Here is a 21,523-nt window from a genome sequence, read left to right as displayed (position 1 = left end):
TTTCATCACTCCCCCCGCTGTCCACCCGTCAGCCTCTTCTCACGTCGAGACCCTGAGTTCCTCTCATCCTCTCATCGTTCACCATCACCAACATCCTCTCCGTTTCACCGTACCCGATTCGATTGAGTCACTTCCTACCTCTACCTCACAGACATTGCTCTTCTCAAGCGAAGCGCATTGCCTACATATCCAAGGCCCGTGATCACCCAACATTATCTTCCTCCTCCGTCGGCCTATTCTTCTCCAGCACTTCACTTCCTTCATTGTGCACGATCACCAAACCTTCCCAGACCTTCCAAGCACCAGAATTCCCTCTCCAGTCGATCGCCAGCACCAGCAAGTTTTATTGGGAACTCCTGGTGTACATAGTCGATCCAAAGATAAAGCTGAAAGAACAAAAGAAACATATTCTCACACTCGACTTCCTGCGTAAGTGAAGCAAGACAGCACAGTTGAAGCCATGTCTGCCTCTCCGTCTGCATTGCAATCGACCAAACGACCCCTGGAGGATCCGTCCTCCCCGTCTGGCCCCAACGACCAGCCGGAAGCCAAGCGTCCTGCTTTGGACAAAGTAGTTAAGGGTGACGAGTCCGAGGACATCAGGACCGAGGCCACCCATACCGACGGTCAGAATGACACGGCGCTGCCGGATGCCCCGAAGACTGCTTCGTCCGAGACGCAACCTATCCAGTCCACCGCGTCCCACGCGGACGCCGCTGCGGCTCAAACCGAACAGCAGCGTCCTCAGGACGAGTCCAGCTGGATCCACATTCGCGCCGTAATTTCCAGTCAGGAAGCTGCTACGGTTATCGGTAAGGGTGGGGAGAATGTTTCCCAGATCCGTCGCCTGTCTGGGGCCAAGTGCACCGTCAGCGATTACTCCCGTGGTGCCGTGGAACGTATCTTGACCGTCAGCGGCCCGCAGGATGCGGTTGCCAAGGTTAGTTCTTATACCCCAGCTCTGTGGAACACAATGCTCACCCTGTCCACTAGGCCTTTGGTTTGATCATCCGTACACTGAACAATGAACCCCTTGATGCCCCCTCTACTGCCCAGTCCAAGACATATCCCTTGCGTTTGTTGATCCCCCACATCCTCATTGGTTCGATCATCGGCAAGGGTGGTGGTCGCATCCGCGAGATCCAGGAAGCATCTGGCGCTCGGCTTAATGCGTCCGATGCTTGTCTGCCCCTGTCCACAGAGCGATCCCTTGTCATCCTTGGCGTTGCCGACGCGGTACACATTGCTACCTACTACGTTGCCGTGACGCTCGTGGAGCAACTCACTGAGCGGTTTGGTGGCCCTGCTGCCTCTGCGTATGCCACCCGGAGCGGTGGCCCCGCGGGGGCTGTGCCAGGTGGTATGCAGGTTGTCCCGTACGTTCCTCAGCCCGCGGGTGGTCAGTATGGTCACCCCGACACCTTCAAGCGTCACCACCCTCACCCCAACCGTGCTGCGGCCGGTGCCTATGGTGTGCCTTATCTCCACGGACAGCCCGCACCTACCCCTGTAGCGCAACCCGCCATGCCCTATGGTGCTGCCCCTACTCCCTATGCTGGTGCTGGTCCCCACCAGCCCGCCCCTTATGCCCCCCAAGTGCCTCAGCCACGTGGCGGACCGACTCCTGTTGCTCCCGTCGCTGGTGGTGCTATGCCGGGTCAGCCTCTGACTCAGCAGATCTATATCCCGAACGACATGGTCGGAGCCATTATCGGAAAGGGCGGCGCGAAGATCAACGAGATCCGCCACCTCAGTGGTAGCGTGATCAAGATCAACGAGCCTCAAGAAAACAGCAACGAGCGCTTGGTGACCATCACCGGCACCCAAGAGTGCAACCAGATGGCTCTTTACATGCTCTATTCCCGGCTTGGTACGTAACACGTCCACTCTGTTATTACCTCGTCAGGCATACTGACTTCTTTCACAGAGAGCGAAAAGCACCGGATTTGAGGGGTGAGTCTGTATGTAGTGTAATGCTTTTCCATTCCCATCGTTGAGAATATGTTTGTCTTGCGTCATCTATTTACGGTGCGGCCATACGTTTTGCTTCTGCTTTCGGGTAAATTGGTTTTGAGGTGTATTTTACTGAAAAGCGCCGCTAATTGAGCTCATGATGTATTCACGTTTTCCCCAACCCTTTCCCTCCGTACCACTGCAGCCCCTCAGATTTTCCTAAAACTCACATGCTTCATCCCCAACCCCTGCACGGGCGGAAGCATTTTCTCCCGAATGGGCTGGATAGACTCCGTAAACTCCTTCGACTGCTTGATAGCCATATGAGCGTCGACGCTCTTCCACCCAACCGCCAGCAAATGCACGATCGCCTGCCCGGTCGGACTCTTCTCATGCTGCAGCGCGCCGGGCCGCTCGATCTGGCCCATAGTCCACGACGTGGGCCGCGACTCGGCAGGGAGTTGCTCGGTGAGGGCATTACGGAAGCGCAGCAGGTCGTCGCAGAGATCGCGGCGTTCGGCCGGCGTCAGCGAGCTCGGGAAAGCCAGCGCGCAGAGCTCCGTGACGGGGTTCTGCGTCAGCGTGTCGGTGCTGGAGATCGCCGGGCTCAGCGTGGAGAACACCACGGTGACTTGCGTGTTGGGTTCGAGAAAGCGGGCTAGCGACGAGGGCTGTGTGCCTGCGTGTGCGTCTTTCCATTCTGCAGTGTCCGTACCGTCAGTTTGGGATTGCCTCGTGCATAGGAAGTTAGGGAGGTGATAGAGGGTGGTTAATGCTTCTGAGGGGGACTACTCGCCTACAACCCATACGATGATCTTCTCGTCCTCGACCGTTCGGCCCCAAGCGGAGCTGTGGTAGCCGCTTTGGTGTTTGGCCGTCTGGAATTGCTGGAGGAGCTGCTGGCCCTCGTCGCTGGAGGGATCCTCCGGTTTGACGGATTCTTTGGGCTGGAAGTAGATGAGTTCGGCGACGGTTGACATGGTTGCGGGTTTGCACTGGATTGTGTGAGAGGAGATGTGGCTGAGGTTGAAATGGTTGTGAGGGACGACGATGTTTGATGATGTCACGGGATGATGATGTCAGATGCTGATTGACCACTTTGGGTACTATACACTATCGAATGCCCTAGTTTTCTTCAGGAAGCCTGAATTGGTGTACGCCATTGAGAAAGGGAACTTATACCTAGATAGGGCTTTGTGGTGCGTATTGCTGACGCCAATCTGGATTGATGTATTTGGATCCTTTTCACGGAGGTATGCTAGAATCTTTCAAGGAGGATATCCCTGGTTCACCATCGCTATCATAGGCATCTTCAATGCGAATAGACGATACACAGTCCATTAGTTGAACAATATCAATCACAGCATCATCGCTTCTATGTACAGGAATCGCGCTTCAAAGGAAAATCATGTCAGGAATCCATTCAACTGCCACTGTATCACGCCATGACCCGCTGTTTTCGACGATCCATTCATGAACGTAGGCGGCGCATTGACAAAATAATAAAACAATAGCCCAATTATACAATCATATAGTCCTACACGTCATCCACTCCTCGGACCTTCGACTTTTTCTGTTCAATGGCCTGCTTCAGGTTTCCAACGATATGCTGACGACGGTGCATCTTCGCCTTCCACTGTGCGCTTTCCTTGGTGGCAAGGGTCGTGGTTGTTTCGAAGTTTCGAAGGCGGCTTGCCCTGGCCGATCCGTTGATACTGGCCCGGAAGCTGACGCCTCGAGTCGCGGACTCGGGCGTATGATAAGCGCTGGCAACCCCGTCAATGGATCCCCGGGATCCTGGAGTGCTAGGATATCTTCCTACACCCTTCCGTGGGGTGGTGAATGGCGACCCTTCCCGGCTAGCAGGCGAGCCATTCGTATCAATGCCCATCTTGCGCAGTTGAGCTTCCAACACATCAATATCGCTGCTCTTGCTCTCGGCCATGTTCATCATGGTGGAGATGGTAGACGTGACAGCCTCCACGGTCGGGCGTTTCCCTGATGATCGGGCACTGCTGTCAGAGCGAGGCGCATCCGCAAGCCGGGCTCGCAAGAGAGAAACGGCGGACTCCAGATCAACCAACTTCGCTTGGATGTCTGTCGAAGCGGACCGGAGGTCCTGTTGGAGGTTGGCTTGTTCAGCTGATAGTGGTGCAGATATGATCGCAGCCGCATCGGTATGGGCGTCGAGTGTCCGCTGGATGCTAGCACACTGGCCTCGGAGAGTCAGAACCTCCCTATTCAGCAATTCTTGACATTCCTTCAGCTTTTCATCCACTCCCTGTACACGCTGACTCTCCAACAAATCAGCAAGAAGCATGACAGCATCGTCCAGCTTTTCAATCTGCGAGAGATTCAGCTCTAGATCCTGCACATCGGTCGGCTGGTCCCCCTGTAGCGTCTTGAGCCAGTCAGGGTTGTTCTCATCCTTCTGGAAAAGGAGGAACGAAGATAGTGACCGAGCATTGATGCCCAGAGTGTCCACCATAGAGTTGATATCGCGATAGAGTTTTTCAATCTGCCCTGGAATACCAGGTTTGCTTGTTTCACCTGTGTAGTCCTGATGCGGCAAGAAAGGGTCGAGAGTCGGAACAGGCTCAACTGGCCGAGCGAGGTCAGCATGTAATCTCTCGTCTTCATCGTCAGAGAGGGACAAGGCTTCTTCCTCTTCACGTTGGGCCTGCGCTTTCAAATTTGCTTCTTCCTGGTTGAACGAAGGAGCGGGCGGTTGGCTCAAGAGGCCACGTCGAGCAGACTCTCCAAGCGAAGCCTTCCGCGCGGCAAGAGCACTCCCGGGTGGCTGTCTTTTCGAATTCAGGAGACTCCCCGGGAAGCCACCTCTGACCGGGCTGGGTGACCGTGGAGGCTCGCGGTTCGCAGCAGGAGGGAACAAAGGCTTCGGGACCTCCCCGAACAGTTGTCGTGGAGGCTGTTGTTGGGCCTTGTCAAGTTGAGACACCCGGGAGAATAGGCCACCAAGGGGACTCTTGTCGGTGGTGCCAAAGGAACTCTCCGGAGTTATCTTCGGACTTTCGTCCTTTGCTTCTGGCTCCTCCTCCCCCTCGCTTATATCATGGGTAACATCCTCTCCACTATCAGTAAACCCGGATTCATCCGCATCAGAGCCATCAGGAGCAGGACCAGGCTCCTCGGACGCATCAGCTGTCGGCTTCTGCTTTGTGAAATCTGGAGGCAGAGGGGCTTCTTCCGGTTCAGCGGCTTTGGCCTCTTTAGGTTTCTGCGTGAAGTCCGGTGGCAATGGTGGCTCTCCTTCGGTATGCTTCGCAGCTGGCTCTTTCGTGAAGTCTGGCGGCAGAGGTGGCTCTCCTGTCTCTTGATTTGTAGGCTTCTTGCTAAAATCTGGGGGTAAAGGAGGCTCTCCTCCCGTTTCCTTAGGCGCCGGTTTTGGCTTGGAGGTGAAGTCAGGGGGAAGAGGCGCATCCTCAATAGAGCTCTTGGACACATTTGATGAGGCGGACGTGTCTCCGGGTCCATAAACCGCTCTGCTTGTCGAATCCGGAGGCAGAGGAGCTTCCTGCGCGTCAATAGGCGTGCTCTCAACATCACTCGGGGATTCCTTCTTGAATGTAGGACTAGGAACAGCCGTTGTCTCTGAAGGGGGGGAGAAGGACGTTGTCTCTGGCTTCTCGGCAGGCTTATTTCCAAATATTGAGAAAGGAGACTTGGCTGTTGGAGGGGCACCAAAAGGCTGCGGTGTCTGTTGTTGGGTACCAAAGATGGATGAGGGGGCGGCTTCTCCGATCTTAGTCGGGGCACCAAATAGCGACGGTGCTGGTTTGCTTTCCGGCTTCTCTTGCGGTGCAGGAGTCTCGTCCTCCATGTCATCCATACTCTCCGTAGGCGGGCTGGCCTTGTTAGGAGTAGAAACCATGTCATCAAGAGATCCTCCCAGCGAAAACAACGATCCAGTGGGCTTGTCCGGTTTGGGAAGATCATTCGCAGCGCTGCCATCGCCCTTGAACGACGATTCGATCTTGAATCCAGAGTTGCCGAGTCCGAACAAACCCTTGGACTCCGTTTGTTGGGAGGTGAAAGAGCTGGTAGAAGTAGCTTGGTTGCCGAATACGGACGCCCCTGCAGGCTTTGCAAAAGGGCTCTCCGTGGCGGGTTTACTTAAAGGGGAATCAGCTGGTTTTTGCGACGCGAGGCCAGCAAAACCACCCGCATTTGCGAATGAGCCGAAGCCACCGCCAGCTGAGGTTCCAAAGGAGGGCGCCCCAAAGCCTTTGGCAGGTGTCGACGGTGGTCCAAATGCTGGCTTCGCAGCCATGGATCCGAACCCGGACTGTCCAAATTGTGGCGAGCCGCGGTTCAACGAACTAGGGGTGCCGAAGGATGGCGCTCCAAATGCAGGCTGCTGGCGTACACCTAATGTCGAAGAGCTGCCAAATGCTGGGGCGGCAGAAGGCTTTCCAAATGGTGATGAGCCCCCTAGAGCCGACGGGCTTCCAAAGGCGGATTGGCCAAAGGCAGGTTGAGTAGAGGGCTGGGCAAGCGCCGGGGCTGGGGCTGGAGCTGCAGCTGGAGTCTGTTGCGGCTGTGGTTGTTGAGCAGCACTGACAGAAGAAAGGCCATGGTAAGGTACTTTCTGCCGAATGGAATCGGAGTAAATGAACCACCACGAGGAAAGAATACCGTCATTGTTGAGCAAGAGCACGTTTGGCAGAGGAGTGGAACTCTCAGCTATGTCCTCGCCCTGAATTGGGGAAATCACCACGTCTGTGCTTGACAGATCGATACCCAGACCGATCACCGTAGTTTCATCGACAGAGTCCCGGAGTGGGAGTGAAGCTCTCTTGGTGTCGTCGTTCACTTCAGTCGTGGTAAACAGCCCGACCGTCTCTTTGGCAGCATCATCACTTGCAAGGGGTTGGTCGGACCTTGTGATCATGCCGACATCAGTAGATGCGGTAGAAGACACGATCAAGACGTCCTTCAGATGGGGCTTGTAATCTCGCAGGCGTGCAATAAATTGGTAGGCGGGGGCGCGCTTGAAACCAAAAGGGGTACACAACTCGGGCAGTTTGCGGATCTGGAATGGAGCTTGCTTTCTTCGCGTAATGATATAGTAAGAAGAGGATGGCACTTGGCCCATGTCATCCTCGGCGGCATTGGGAGTGTATACCATCAGGAAGATATCGTTCTCCAACCAGGCGATCGACGACACATGGCAATCCCCTTCCAGATCGGATGGACGCGGGATGACATCTTTCTGAGTGCCATCTGGGGTCATCTGATATCCAGTTCCGTCCACCAGTCCAGCCACAAGTTGCTTGCCCTTGTTACTCCAGCATACGGAGCTCACGCCGGTCTTCAAGATCTGCCCGTTGGGCCCTGAAAGCAGGTTCCCCGCCTTCAGATCGGCAATCAACAATTCTCCATTATTCGTTACAAGGGCGACAAGAGATGAGTGGGCATCGTCCGACTGGGCGGGATTGGGGGCGAGGGTTCGGAAGGTAGCGTTATTTGTTGGGATAGTCAACGCTGGCGGTGAATTTCCCGTTGTTAGGCTCGCGGTCTCGTAAACGGCAAGATTGGCTCCGTTCTCGGTCGCCACGACCAATGCGCTTTCACCGGAGACGAATCCGACATGTGTTGGCCGCGCTGGAAGGGAGATGGTAGCTTGCGGCTGGAAGGGTTTGGTCTTGACTTTCTCCTCGCCAGTGGGTACAGTGAAAGCTTTCCGGATGGCGTCGGAGGAAGCTATAATAAGGGAGTCTGGTGCAGCGCCGACAATTACACCTTTAGTTGGCGCGACGGCGAGGAGAGTGCATGTCGGAGAGGGGAGGGCATCCTCGGGCCAAGGGGTAGGCAAGAGTCGAATATTGCTATCACCGGAAACGCCTTTGAAACCAACCTCCTATCCTCACAGGTTAGCAAACAGAGCCACCCGGGCGGCAAAAGCTAACCACGTACCTCCGCATAAACATCGGGGAGCTCGGGTCCAAGCTCGGCTGGGATATTGCCCCCAGCGGGGTTGGACGCGAAACCGAAAGCCATTCTGAGTTTGTCGTAGTCGGCAGAGATGGAACAAGGACGGTCGCCTAATGATCGTCGAGCCGGAGAAGCATGGGGAGAAGTCGGACTGGAGGGGGGTAAGGCAGGAAAGGAGCGGCGTTGGAGTTGTTGGGGACTCCGGTTGAAGAGCTTCAGAGTACGCGCAAAAATCTTGAGAACCTCCCCACGAGGGAAGGGAACCGGAGGAAGAAAGGGCTAAGCCTGTGGAAGAGGACGACCGCGTGGAGGAGCAGGACGGAGGAGCGACAGTTCCACAGATGGCACGGAGGACAGAAGGGAGGAAGATGGAGAGAGAGAGAGGATGGTGGAGGTGGTTGATAAAAAACAAGAGCTCGTCTTGCGATTGGAAGGTTGGACTCGTGCCGGCTTGTGGTGCCTCAGGCAGCAGGAGCTTCCCTCTTCTGGTGCTTCGTCACTTCTCGCAACCTCATCCATCTCTCCGCCATCATCATCATCTTCTTCTTCTGCCCCTTCGCTCCCCCATCTGCCCTCCAGAGCTCCCAGTCCTACATATTCCCTGCTGCTTCTCGTCGTTCTCTCGCCGCACTTCCCCCGTTTCCTCCACTCCCCCTTCCGCGCCGTCATGACCGGCTTTGATTTCTCCAACTACAACCGCAACGCGGCTCTCCATGCCAGGGGCGTCCCTCTGCCCAAGGCCACAAGCACAGGTACCACGATTGTGGGCTGTATCTACGACAATGGCGTTGTGGTGCGTACTGTACCCGATGTTCCCTCAGAATGAAGCTGACCGGCGACTCAGATCGCGGCCGATACCAGAGCTACGAGCGGTCCCATCGTGGCCGACAAGGTAGGACCACTTGATTCCAACCGCTCCCAGCCTCCCCCATCTCAACCTCTCTAATGCTTCCATTACCCATAGAACTGCGAGAAATTGCACTACATCGCCCCCAAGATCTGGTGTGCCGGAGCCGGCACGGCCGCCGACACCGAATTCACCACCGCCCTCATCAGCTCCAATATCGAACTGCACTCGCTTTCGACGGGCCGGCCCCCACGAGTAATCACCTGCATGACGATGCTGAAGCAACACCTCTTCCGCTACCAGGGCTACATCGGCGCGTACCTCGTCGTTGCCGGCGTCGACCCCACCGGCGTCGGCCTCTACACCGTCCACGCCCACGGCTCGACAGATAAGCTGCCCTACGTGACCATGGGCTCGGGCTCGCTGGCCGCCATGTCCGTCTTCGAGTCCACGTGGAAGCCCAACCTCGACCGCGACGGCGCCGTCGCCCTCTGCGCTGAGGCCATCAAGGCCGGTATCTTCAACGATCTCGGCTCCGGTAGCAACGTCGACGTCTGCGTCATCGACAAGGACAAGCCCGCCCAGCTGCTCCGCAACTACATGAAGCCCAACGAGCGTGGCCAGAAGGAACGCGACTACCGCTTCCCCCAGGGCACTACCGCCTATCTCAACCAGAAGATTATGACCAAGGAGGACATGCGGAAGTATGTTACGGTGGAGGAAGCGTCTGGCGATCCCAACCTGATGGAAGTCGACTCGTGATTCGGCGGGGTGTGTTAGGTAGAGCTAGTCGTTTTTATCTTGGGGCTATACATGAAATCACTGCAGCCATGCTCTGTATTATTTAATGCCAGAGAACCTACAGAAAGCCTCTTCTTGTAGATTGAACATGAACATGTATAAGAGGTGCCTCAGATGCACCGTTTATTTGCCCAACCTATATACTCTGTGTATCCTATAAGTCTATCATACCGAATCAACTGTCCGACCCAACCGCGGAGGCTCCATAAGAGCAGTAACTACATCCGGACCCTCGAACCGCTTAATGGCGTTAAAGATGAACTCGTACTTCGTAGGAGAAATGCTATAGCCCTCCCGCCTACATCGCAGGACGCCCGCATGGTACATTGCGCGCACCAGGACGGGTCGCACGGGTGCGTTATGCCGCATGAGGAACGCATACAACCAATGGACCAGTGCATAGGCGCGCGGGGGGCTGAGGGTCTTCGAGCATGAGATCGAGATCGCCAGAAGATGAACCATTTCCAGCGCGACGTGCGGATCCGGGCACTCAGCTGTCCGGGGCGTCGAGTAGTACCGGACCAGGACCTTTTCGGACGCGTCGGGGATTGGTTGCCATGACATCGCCAATGCGATCTTGAGAGGCGTGTGGGCGCGAAGCAGGCGGAGCAGTGTCCAGATACTCCTTGCGTCGCCTGTCCGCGCAAGCTGGATGCTCTGCTCGATGAATGAAGGGCTCGTGACGTCGATCTGGCGGACCATCTTCTCATGGGTGGAAAAACACCGAGAGACCATCGAGTTGTACGTATTGAGGTCCGTAAACGTGTCTGGCAGGGAAATCTTAGACGTTTCTAGGTGTTCGAACATTTTCCGAGACGCAGCCGTCAGTCTCCTCCTGGTTTTGAGCTCGACGGCTAGCATGAGCAAGCCGTTGTATGGCATGCCCAAGTCATGGATGCCTTTCATGAAACTCATGAGAAAGTCGCCTTCTGTCTTGGCTCCGACAAGAGCCTCATATTGGTTGAAAAGCTCTGCGATAGGAAGATCCGTCGTGCGTTGCTTTTGGATCCAGAGGGGTCCTTGGGGGAGGTTTTGGCTGAGCGTCCGCAGCACCCAGAGGCGCGAGATTATCTCTTGATGTGGTGAAATTTTGGCAGCCTTGGCCGGGCGGTCAACCCAGACTTGGGTAGATGCGATATCATCGACATCAGGGAGCCTGCGCAAGCAATGCTGCCACCTCTCAAGCAGATGCCTTTGGTCTGGCAACATCAACGCCTTGGTGACGGAGATTATATGAGCGGACGCAACAGCTGGAGGAAGCTTCCTCAATAGGGAAGTTGTATAGTCTCCCTTTGGTCGAAACCGTGAACCTTCTGGTGATTCAAGCCACTGTTGAATGAAGACAGACACCCATACGCACTCTGGTGAGTCCGCACACCGGCTTGCAAGCATCATCTCCTTGGCCAAAAGCAACCCATCATATGTGTTTGTTTTGGAGAGAGCTCCCAGCCAGGCGTCAATGATATCAACGCCCAGATCCTTGTATCCGAAGACATCACACCGTCCGATGGCACGCCACATCTGCTTGTGGACATCCACCACAAGTTTCATGTCTCGCTTCGAACGAGACTCCATTCCAGCAAGTTTTTCGGATAGCTCTCCGACAATCCCGGACAATTCGGCAGGATGGACTTTTCCGAGCTCCAGAGCTCGCACGATCGTCCGCAAGAGAACGGTGGGCATGACGTGCCCTTCCTGGTGCGCGGAAACATGCTTGACGGCACCAAGATAGTTCCCAGCTCCCTGAACATTCAAGTACGGGTCATCGAGAAACATGGCGACCTCGTCGACGCCCGATCCGCCCGCAACCGAACGAGCCAGCAGGTGGTCAAAAATCAGCCGGCTGCATACTGGCTGTCGCTGGAGATCGATGCCCAGATGACGAACCAGACCCCACACGTCTTCCAACCCCTGACATGTTTCCAACAGGCCCCCAAAGCATTCTTCCTGCGACACACTATCCACATCCTCAGGCTCGGCGCGCCAGCGAGTCGGTTTCGCGCCCCGACCAAAGTCGAGGTTTTCATCGTAGAAGGGAATATGAGACGCAGAGGGGCATGTAGAGGCGCCGATGGAATACAAATCCGAAGCTAGAAGATGTCAGCATCGTATTGCAACTCAATTGGTGATGTACTCGTGGGCAATCTCACCTCCCGTGTCCATTGGAGCTTTCCGCGATTGCCCGTCACTCCATTTCATATGCTCGCGTCCATTGCGCCCAAACAAGCATGCAATATCATCCAGCGGTCCAAATCCGGCCATCCCGGCCAGCGCTGTATTCCTCCGCTTCGCCAGGCGTCTCCGCGCCTCTAATGGCCCGGGGACCCGGCTCTCGTACCGTCGTTGGCTGTTTGCGAAGCGCCGAAAGGTCGAGGCGAGTAGGTCTTCGCTGACCCAGACATGGTCAAGAAGACCATGCGAATAAGGCTGCACGGCATGCCTGTAGGCATGTCTGCCGAAAGACATGAGGGCAGACGGTGCATGCGACAACAATTGAGCCTGTGAGCGGCGAGGGATTAGCAAAACGGAGCTTGACGAAGCTGAGGTCGGGTATCGGGTGACTAAGCATAGACACCTGAGGCAGCACAAACGGCTCACCAACGGTGTGATATTGAACTACTAGTAATATTGAACTTGGGTTTGTTTGCTTTATAATGTTATTCTATTTGTGGATAATTATTTGAAGCGGTCGCTACTACTTATTGCCGGGAGTAAGTATGCAGCTGCGCATACAGCCATGATATCTGTCACTATCTATTTGCATTTCTTACAACCCAAGTTAACACTCCAACTACCGAATGACAATGATTATAATGACTTGTATATCTATAACGTAATGCTTAACCTAAACAAAACCTTTGCTCGCCTTTCGATGCATGAAATCCCCTCCTGCCAATGGTATCTTATGCAAATGCACGCCAATAGAATCAACAAAGGAAACGAAGAAGGTATAGACAGGGGAAGAGAAGGGAGGAAGATTCGAAAATTTCAGGGGCTCGGACTCAAGAGGCCTGCTCACCCGGCCGTGGCTTTCGTCCAGTTACCACATAATAATCGATGTAAGAGTGAACCCCGCGGTTCTGAATCGCCTTCCGAACATCGACCAGGAAGACTTCGATCTCCGGTTTTGACCACCCCAGAAACGTAAGTGGTTTGTAGGACCAGCCAGCCAGCGCCTCCAACCAGTTCTGCTCGTTCCAGGAACCAATGTTTTCCAAATGGGGATCCGTGGGCCACGGGTTCGTAGGGATTTTGGTGACCCGTTCCTGGACATCGACGAAGCCCACCTCCCGCATCCACCGCGCCAGGCGATGAGCGATGCGGAATTGTCTAGGCGGATCGGCGGCCTGGCCGGCACGGACGTTGAGATCCGTCCAGTCCTGCAGCGGATACGTACTGAACTTGTCGGGGTCCTCGGGCGGCATAGTGCCATCGTCGCACTTGGGTTTCGGGTCGAACTCCTGGCACTCGATGTAGCCGCCCGGTTTGAGATGTTTAAAGGCCTTTCGGAGCAACTCCTTGAAGGATGGGAACCCGCCTGACAGGTGTCCGGTGTGGATGAAATCGAAGTGGTCCGGCCCCCAGAGCCAATCGTCGTCGATGGCATCGTCTACGAGGAAATGGACATTCTCGGGCACTTCGGTGGGTTGAACGGGAGAGAGATCTGTACCTGTGATCTCGGCCTGTGGGAAGACGGATGCTTCTAGGGGGTTAGGTCTGCAGCGATGGAAGTGTGGGAGGCAATTTGGTGGAGGCAGGACTCACCCAGCTCTATGGGCCAGATGCCTGAGCCGGTACCAATGTCGAGGATCCTCCTCGGGCTCTGTAGAGGGGCAAAGAATAACCGGCCGTCGTTGACCAGTTTTAACATATGGTGTTGCATGTCGAGCCGATCGAGCTCCTGCTCGTCGTTCGGGTAGATGTAGGCTGGGATTGAGTCAGCGTTGGCACATGCAATGTCGGTTGGGATGGTTTGCATGGGCTTCCCACGTACAGCCTTCATGGTACTTGTGATATCGTCTACCATTCTCCATGGGATAGTCCGTTACACTAGCAGTCAGGGACTGAGTGTCACTGTTATGTCTTAGCACCGGACGGGACTAGTGAGGCAAAAAGGCAACTTACTAGTCACGACTAGACTTGGAATCCTGGGACATTTTCCGTTAGCATGGAAAGAAGGCTTGAGAGACTGATATTGAATATAAAAATGCAGTGAAGCAGGCCAGAGGGGGATAACGGATAGTAAAATATGGTGAAGCGGGAGATGCCCGGATGTCAAATTATTAACGGTAACCGATGGAGTAAGGCAGGGACCACGAAAACTGGAGCATAAAGGACGCTTACATCCGACTTCTTCCCCATTGTATTTTTATTTTATTTTTTTTTTATTTGGGCTCCGCGACTTTTCGGAGCCAGTTCAAGTGGGGGGGAGCTGAAGGTAGTACCCAAATCAAGGAACTGTCACGGAGCTTCCGGTGTGCAATTTATGGAGCGAGTCCGCCCGTCGGCGAAGGAGCTCCCTTGATAAGAGTGAAGTACGAGCAATACCCAGCCTCTGGGTGTAGCTGGCGGGAGGATAACAGGGAGTGGCGATGGTATCAGTGGCTCATGCACCCCTCATGTACAGATGGGAACGTACGACATGAGATCTGAAGGGTTTGGTCAGGGATCGGTAGGGGCATATATTTTTGGGGGGACAAGATAAAAATAAATTATTTTCCCTGGCGGGCAGGGGGGAACCAAGATTGTGGGTAAAGCAGGTAGGATTAAGATGGGCAGACCCAAGTCGGCTGTCTTTTCCATTCTTCGCTGAACCCGACAGCCTGGATTAAGTTTGACTTTAGCAGAACTGGGGGAAGTCCTACCAACCTACGGGATTCAAGGGGAAGTGATAGAAAGGAAAGAAAAAGAAAATAATATATTAATAATGAACCAGACACGGTAAGAAATGCCCCACTGTAATTGCCATACAACCCTACGCAGAGCATCTTATGGTGGTGGTTGTGCAATCAGGAGGCATAGTAACTTACGACTGGCGGGAGTGTCAGTCAACCTGGAACCGAATGTGTGGTTCGCGGTGGGCTCCAGAAAGAAACTATCCGGTCCTAGTCTACCAGTATTCTCGTTGTTCTCCATCATGGTAATCTTACCATTAGGGGGTCCTATCGGGCTTCTCGACTGGTTGACCGGTTATGCTGCTAAGCTAGGAGGTACCTAACCCCGTCGACAGTCACACCTTACCGAACGGGGGGATACGTCTTCAAATCCCTAGGGTAATTTTCAAATGGGGAAAATCCCGAACGCTGTCGGAGAGTTTTCTATTCCTGCAGCACCCATGCAGGATTGGGGACGTCCGAGCCGGCTCCTTGGAAGGGAATCAGCATCGTGATAAGTGAGGATGGACGGAGTAATGGCGGACTTCATGCTTGATCATCAGCTGGGAGCTCCAGCGGTCAGGACAGCTGTTGGGGACACCGCAGGAGCATTGGGTAGGTATCCAGACCCTCGGTCCCGATCCTCGATCGAATGGACGAGATGAAAGGACCCCGAGACACACAGCCATGGATCCATGCAGTCGGGACTATGTCGGTGTTACCCAGGAGGCGCCAGGACGCTGCATGTACCACCATCCTCCGGAGTGGTGGAATTCTGACAGAATCCCCTCCCGAAGTCTCCTTCCAGCTGGGTCCGGCAGAGACACTAAGGGGGCAGGTGTCCCAAACCACCGGAGAAACCACGCAACCAATCCAACCATGTCCGGGTTTCCAGAATGACCGACTGAACTCACGGTCTTGGGATTTGTCACGACCACCACCGATCCATTCTGGAAAAAGAAAACATCGACCTGGAACAGCGCCGAGGTTCAGCGAGTGACCGTAACAAAACAAAACAAACGGGAGGGATGATCTTCATACCAATACTGGGACCCAATGACTGTTGGTGCCGTCCTGCTGGAAATGCCGTCCATGGGTCGTTTCTCCTATTATCCGACTGGGCGGAGCATGAAGCACGACGCAACCCGAGATGCAGAGTTGAGTACTGCATGATCCTGGTGGAGTAATAAAGGGTTTTTATTTGTTACTATTATTACTACTATCAATATTCTATTGATTTATTTATTTATTACCTTACGAAATTTTATCTCATGGTAAAACCAACGTCGTGGTACATTTCCCTCATGATGGAGTGACCGCTGTATCCAGTCTGTCGGGATCGCAGTCGACCCACTACCACCACCGACGACGACGAATTCTCCTCCACTCCGTCGGCGTCCCACCTGGACGAGCGGAGCCCCTGCCGTTCCCCCTATTACTGATCCTTACTCATCCTTATCCTCATCATCATCATCATCATCATCATCATCATCCCCATGCCGCTTTTCCTGTCCCAAGCTACCTATCGAGACACATCCTCCTACTGGTACCCTCCGATCTGACTCAAATCCATAGAAATGTCAACTCCGTCCTATCACCCCTCCTCGTCGTACCTTGTGGCTTGGCAGCTCACTAAGAGTCGAACGCCATTCGTCACAGATTTTAGCCCGAAAAGAGGGGAAAGGCCCTGTGCGGTCGCAGGACGTTTCATTGTCGAACCTTGAGTTGCAGGATGCTTCGATCGTCGCCCCGCTCACGAGGTTTTCCTGGTAGAAATGCCCAGGGGGAAGACAGCGTCATCCCGAGACGAGGTGAAACTTCAAGGCTAGTGCTTCAGTTGGTGGGAGAGGATGATATCCAACACGAAGCATGTTTGTCATTGACATGTGTCACTTTGTCGACGCCCCGGGATGCATTACCCGACCCGGATGGCGTGTTACTGACAACTAATAAGCTCACGCTTGCATTGATCTGAGATGGTGTCGATGACAAATATTGTCGTCTTATCGCAGGCTTCAGGATGGTCACAATCATGAGGAGACCCTCGTGGCTTCGATCACTGGAGGGAGGACAAACTGACGGGCACTAGGCAACAAATGATTCCCATTATGCCGTACTCCGTACATGGAATCTCCAAGTCGTGGGTGGTTCTCATTGCGAACCCTGTAGGGTTTTCATTACCTCATTACTATCTCTGTTGAGGGAATATTCCCAGAATATGGTTTTCTCCTGTAACAAGATCGTCCCTTCGTACCTACGAAGCACGCTTCGTATATTTCATTTCGTATGAACGCCATACTTACTCTGAGTAGCTGCAAGCCAACAAGTCAGTGGTTAGAGACGCCCGTGCTTTGTATGATGCCGAAGCTCGGTGTCGAGGCGTACACTCCCAGTACATCCCTGTACCTACGCCATCGGAAGGCTCGAATTAATAGTTCCGACACTTTAAATCCCAAAATTGTGGACCGCCACCACAAAAGGTACCAATACAACCCAAAAGCTATACGACTACTATTCCAGAAATACGTCCGCACGTTCATGTGTTCTGTGGAATTCTCACAACATTGCTGGTCGCTGCCTAATCCTCATCGATGCCGTACAGCTGCAGGGCCAATCCAGCACTGGGGGCAATTCAACGTGCTCCTCGTTGCCATAAAAAACTACTACCAGGACTGTCTCCGTGCAGAATAGATGCGTGACAAAATATGGGTCGAGAAGCATTCGGGGTCTGCTGGAAACGCCGCCGAGGATGACGGGGTTGCCGATATCGAAACAGAAGGGGTAAGAGCCTGGTGGAGATTGGATGGATCATCTCAACCCATCGCTCGGGATTTGGAAATTACCATGGTGAACCCGGCTTTGAAAGCCTTCATGTCAGTCTGGCAACGCCGAAGGAGGATTACAGTTTCAAAGATAGCGTGAGGAGAGTAACTTCAGATAGAGACGAGACAGGTCATTTCAACATCGTTTACAATCCCTGCTTCCACTCAGTTTGCATAGCTCAGTTTATCTTCTCGCGCATGTAAAACAAACAAAAGGCAACATCCGGGAGATTCCGTCTTCTGGGGACGCAGTGTCGGCTTTAACCGGCAATATAGGTTGGGAAAATTGCCCTTATGAGAATTACAACAAAGAGCCCACGAGGCCCCGTCAAAACGAGAATGAAAACTCGGCCTACCTGCTTGTTGTCATAAGCAACTACCACTTTAGCCCTACTAGGGTCGCAGCTAGGCTCAGCCGCAAAAGCAATACCACATCCTTTGGTAAATTAGAGGCGACACCGCATTGTCCATCACTCCTTGGGACTGTCAAAAATGCAAAGAATACGCTTGTAGAATGTTTTTTTTTTATCCGGAGCGATTTTCCTGTCCCTCCAACGTTAGTAGCGGTGTGTGAACGGTGGGGTTGAGGGGGCTACTCCGTGGGCATATCAACAAACCATGTGCCAGGATGCTCTTCGCCTTGCAAAAAGGGGTTTGTAACTGGCGTGCTGCTTTCATTTTGCGGAAAGCTGGGACACCGTCGTTTACGTCGTTGTTGGAGAGTCGGATTCTGAGGCCTTCGGACCGAAATCAACCATATTCGAGCATATTGAAGAGGCTTCAGAGCAATAACCCTCAGTGCATGATGCGGTACGCTGTTCGTTGTCCCAGCTCTGAGAATACCCTCCATCGCGGAGGCGACCGATTTCATACTGTGCAAATTTGATTCCTGCCTACTTGGATTCTATATGAAGACAGAGTACTCGTCATGCTCATTTACTGTCGTATGATTTTATCATTACATATTTTCGCAGGGGCCAAAAACATCATCGATCATTTACAGGTCTTACTCTCGTTCCGTCTCGACCACCAAGACTAGGCCGCCATGACCTGTAGTTATGCCATCCTTGATTATTAAACAATGGCATCCATTCACTCGTTAATCATGCTAGTTGACTTTCCAAGAAACACTTGAGGCCAACATCATCACTATATATACACGGTATCTCATTCGTGAAATTATGGGAAAATATATCTATTAGCGCGGTCCCGCTATAATACTCTCTTGCAGGTTTCTTGGGGCTTCTTCAAAATGACTCGCACTATGAAGAAGCAAATGCAAACGAGCCTGCAGAGAGCACGGATTGAAAAAACCAGAGATGTGCATGAAACATACTTAATACGGCGTTTTAGAACCTTCCTAAGTGGGTAAGATGTTGCAAATATATAGATCAGATAACCTGTCGCCAGGATTCGGAGATCATTTGAGCCTTTACCATGGCCTTGGGAACTCGGCAAATTTCGCGGAGCTTAATACTAGGGCAACTTTATCAGCCGTGATTTGGAATTCTCGGTTTCAAAGGTGGAGACTTTTCTGTGTGAACCAGGTGTTCGCCTTGTCTTTTAACCTTCATTTGACAAATACTTCGCAGGTGTAAACAACCAATCACCCTCCCGAACGGGAGTTTATCCCACCGTCTTGGTACCCAAAGGCTGATCAGCCGCCGGGTCTGTGCCGGCCTACGAACCCTATTAGGTATGGCATTCTTCTCCAGCTGCTCAAGTGCCAATTATATTCCTACAGCAGCATTGCTGTGCCGGTATTGTGGGATCGCTTGGTTGGCCCGACTCACATCATAGCATTAAGGTTCACTAAGTGAACTGAAGCTCCGATTAAACAATAATTTGGGAACATTCAAACGCAGGCAGACATTAAGCGATTTCGGGACCCATATGATACCAACCACCATGTCTTAACCGTCCGACTCCATGAGGTTTGAGACTTTCTCAACCGGTTCGTTCATGGCTTGCTCCCGGTCGGTTCTGTTAGAGTGGTTAGAGGTGCAAAAGTCAAGAAGCAGTCTCGATGCCCATTCACCGTGTGGTAATCCGAATGTCTGTCTGAATCCTTACGATCCCTTGTCGGTGCAGCATAGTATGAGCTTGTCCGATTACTTCAGTGACACGCGCCCATGGTCCTTCTGCGTCTTATTAGCTGTGATTCAGGAAGCCGACCTAGAAAGCTACTTACCGATGACAGTCCCGACCTGATGAATGTCGACTCGAAGGCCAGAGAGTTTCGCCATGCGTGCCACTTGCGAGATCTCTTTGGCGAAAGATACGTCCTTCGTACCAATCTAAGGCAAATTTGTAAGTTGACAACACCATCAACCTGCAGGCAACGCCTACCGGGACCAGAGAGAAATCCGCGATGCAATGGTTGGGAACCGGGGTGGTCTTGTCGTACTCCATTATTAGTTACGGCGTATTTATTCGCTCCTATGACTTAGATTAAATGCAAAGCTTCATTCAAGAGAGCTGTATGGGCGTTCTCAACATCTATTATAATAAGCTACTTTACAGCATGACGTTTGCTCTACATCAACCACAGCACAGGCGACGAATCAGATTCCCCAGTCATATATAGGTCGGCGCTGCATCCCGAACTGCAATGACCATTGAATGAAATCCTTTCCAGTGAACAGAACAAATTGCAACCTATCAGTTACAACCCTAACCCTGGTAATAGGTCTCGTCGACTGTTCTCCCTCGTCGTTGGCTGGGCTCGCTGCCACGAACATAAATGTCTTCAAAGAGGACATCCAGCTTGGACTCGGGCTCGGGCATTTTTTGGGCTTCAGCAACTTCCTCGTTCACCTTCTTCCGAACGTCCTTGTCAATCGCCTTGGCTTCGTCCTCAGTCATCACTCCCCAATCCACCAATCGCTCTTTAAAGCTCGATATTGGGTCATTGGCACGCTCAGCCTGCAGCTCCTCTCGGCTCCGGTACGCAATGCCAGGGTCAGACATGGAATGTCCGGCGTACCGGTAGGTCTGGTATTCGTACAGAAGTGGCCCTTTCCCAGCTTGAACGTACTGTTTACCGTGCCGGACTGCTGCCAGCACTGCAAGGACATCCATCCCGTTCACTCGCAGCCCGGGTATGTACTGGCCTCGCTTATAATAGTCCGTCATCGCAGATGCTCTCTCCACAGAGGTTCCCATGCCGTACTTGTTGTCTAAAAGGGCATGTTAGTGTGCTTCAAAGCATTCCTCAGGTGCACACTTACTCTCGCATCCAAAAATCACCGGCAAATTCCACAGTTTAGCCATATTGAAGGCCTCGTGTACTTGGCCCTGGTTTGCTGCACCGTCTCCATACAGATTGATCGTGACATTCCCCGCGTCGTTGTACTGCTGGGCAAATGCAATCCCAGCGCCGAGAGGAACATTAGCTCCTACGATACCATTGCCGCCAAAGAAGCTTTCGCAAAACATATGCATAGAGCCGCCCTTCCCATACGAAATGCCACCCCGACGACCAAGAAGTTCGCCAATAATGGATTTGATCGTCCCTCCACGCATAAGCGTGAACCCATGGGAGCGATATGCTGTAATCAACTTGTCGTTTTTAGTGATGGCATGTTCAATGCCAACAGCAACTGCTTCTTGTCCCGTCGATAGATGACAGAAACCACGGATTTTGCGCTCTTTGTACAGGCTATCGGCGGAAAGTTCCATACGTCTGTGAACTAATGGTCAGTCGGTCGGGTTTTTTTCCAGGCCAATTAACGGCGCCACTGACCTGATCATTGACATATCATGATACAATTGCCTCAACTGGGCCTTGGTCGTTTGCACAGTATGTGGCGGCGGGTCGAATTCGTATGTCTGGAAACTATCATCTGCTATCGGCACCTCGAAGGGTCTGTCATCTTCCTTGGAGCCAATTAGTGTCAGTATAGAAGTATCGGTCAGATATAATAGATACTCTGCTTACTTTCGGTACGCTTTCCACATTGCTAACATGAGCGAACAAGCGACGGCTTGTATGAGAAACCAATGGTCGCGTGCAGACCGCACGAGGGGCAACTCGCAAAAGCATGGCAGTATTCTCAATATTATATCAGAAAGTCGAATTCCTATCCAGATTTGAGAATTGAAGATTGTTGAGTTCAACCCTCCGAATCTCCGTCGGAATGCATCATCGCATCCGGTGGACACATAACGTCTATATGACGCAAACCGCCCGGACGTCAGAGGGGCCAAGTACGGATACGATAGCATATTGTTCTAGTCATAGATTCCAATAATGCCTTCCTTTTTCCTTT

At 53.0% G+C, this 21,523-nt stretch overlaps 7 protein-coding genes across 7 annotated transcripts; 2 read left to right on the top strand and 5 right to left on the bottom strand.

Moving 5' to 3' along the window:
- Positions 1-460: 460 nt before the first annotated feature.
- Positions 461-1,950, top strand: BDV59DRAFT_192053 (telomere maintenance protein PBP2; the record flags this gene model as incomplete). Its single annotated transcript, XM_073691987.1, has 3 exons — positions 461-940; positions 994-1,870; positions 1,928-1,950. The coding sequence occupies 3 exons, from the start codon at positions 461-463 to the stop codon at positions 1,948-1,950; spliced, it is 1,380 nt and encodes a 459-aa protein (XP_073549857.1).
- Positions 1,951-2,116: 166 nt separating this feature from the next.
- BDV59DRAFT_174432 (uncharacterized protein) lies at positions 2,117-3,078 on the bottom strand. The gene is made up of 2 exons (XM_073689077.1): positions 2,750-3,078; positions 2,117-2,653 (listed from the first exon to the last, which is right to left on the bottom strand). Exons 1-2 carry the CDS (start codon positions 2,931-2,933, stop codon positions 2,163-2,165), a joined length of 675 nt encoding a protein of 224 aa, XP_073549856.1. The 5' UTR covers positions 2,934-3,078; the 3' UTR covers positions 2,117-2,162.
- Positions 3,079-3,208: 130 nt separating this feature from the next.
- Positions 3,209-8,299, bottom strand: BDV59DRAFT_174430 (FG-nucleoporin NUP159). The gene is made up of 2 exons (XM_073689076.1): positions 7,891-8,299; positions 3,209-7,834 (listed from the first exon to the last, which is right to left on the bottom strand). Exons 1-2 carry the CDS (start codon positions 7,972-7,974, stop codon positions 3,491-3,493), a joined length of 4,428 nt encoding a protein of 1,475 aa, XP_073549855.1. The 5' UTR covers positions 7,975-8,299; the 3' UTR covers positions 3,209-3,490.
- A 134-nt stretch (positions 8,300-8,433) lies between these two features.
- On the top strand, positions 8,434-9,663 carry pup1 (proteasome core particle subunit beta 2). The gene is made up of 3 exons (XM_073689075.1): positions 8,434-8,701; positions 8,753-8,800; positions 8,873-9,663. The coding sequence occupies exons 1-3, from the start codon at positions 8,576-8,578 to the stop codon at positions 9,515-9,517; spliced, it is 819 nt and encodes a 272-aa protein (XP_073549854.1). The 5' UTR covers positions 8,434-8,575; the 3' UTR covers positions 9,518-9,663.
- Positions 9,664-9,721: 58 nt separating this feature from the next.
- On the bottom strand, positions 9,722-13,713 carry BDV59DRAFT_200343 (uncharacterized protein; the record flags this gene model as incomplete). The annotated part of the gene is made up of 6 exons (XM_073693562.1): positions 9,722-11,646; positions 11,707-12,055; positions 12,601-13,259; positions 13,322-13,483; positions 13,551-13,630; positions 13,682-13,713. The coding sequence occupies 6 exons, from the start codon at positions 13,711-13,713 to the stop codon at positions 9,722-9,724; spliced, it is 3,207 nt and encodes a 1,068-aa protein (XP_073549853.1).
- Positions 13,714-19,165: 5,452 nt separating this feature from the next.
- BDV59DRAFT_200342 (thiamine-binding protein) lies at positions 19,166-19,664 on the bottom strand (the record flags this gene model as incomplete). Its single annotated transcript, XM_073693561.1, has 4 exons — positions 19,166-19,235; positions 19,291-19,393; positions 19,444-19,549; positions 19,602-19,664. The coding sequence occupies 4 exons, from the start codon at positions 19,662-19,664 to the stop codon at positions 19,166-19,168; spliced, it is 342 nt and encodes a 113-aa protein (XP_073549852.1).
- Positions 19,665-19,925: 261 nt separating this feature from the next.
- On the bottom strand, positions 19,926-21,364 carry BDV59DRAFT_211906 (putative pyruvate dehydrogenase E1 component alpha subunit; the record flags this gene model as incomplete). The annotated part of the gene is made up of 4 exons (XM_073695909.1): positions 21,193-21,364; positions 20,998-21,131; positions 20,483-20,937; positions 19,926-20,431 (listed from the first exon to the last, which is right to left on the bottom strand). The coding sequence occupies exons 1-4, from the start codon at positions 21,295-21,297 to the stop codon at positions 19,926-19,928; spliced, it is 1,200 nt and encodes a 399-aa protein (XP_073549851.1). The 5' UTR covers positions 21,298-21,364.
- Between the last annotated feature and the right edge of the window lie 159 nt (positions 21,365-21,523).

This window comes from Aspergillus ambiguus, assembly GCF_047715705.1.
Source record: "Aspergillus ambiguus strain CBS 117.58 unplaced genomic scaffold BDV59scaffold_8, whole genome shotgun sequence".
Lineage (NCBI taxonomy): Eukaryota > Fungi > Ascomycota > Eurotiomycetes > Eurotiales > Aspergillaceae > Aspergillus > Aspergillus ambiguus.
This window is presented reverse-complemented; position numbering and strand designations above follow the sequence as displayed.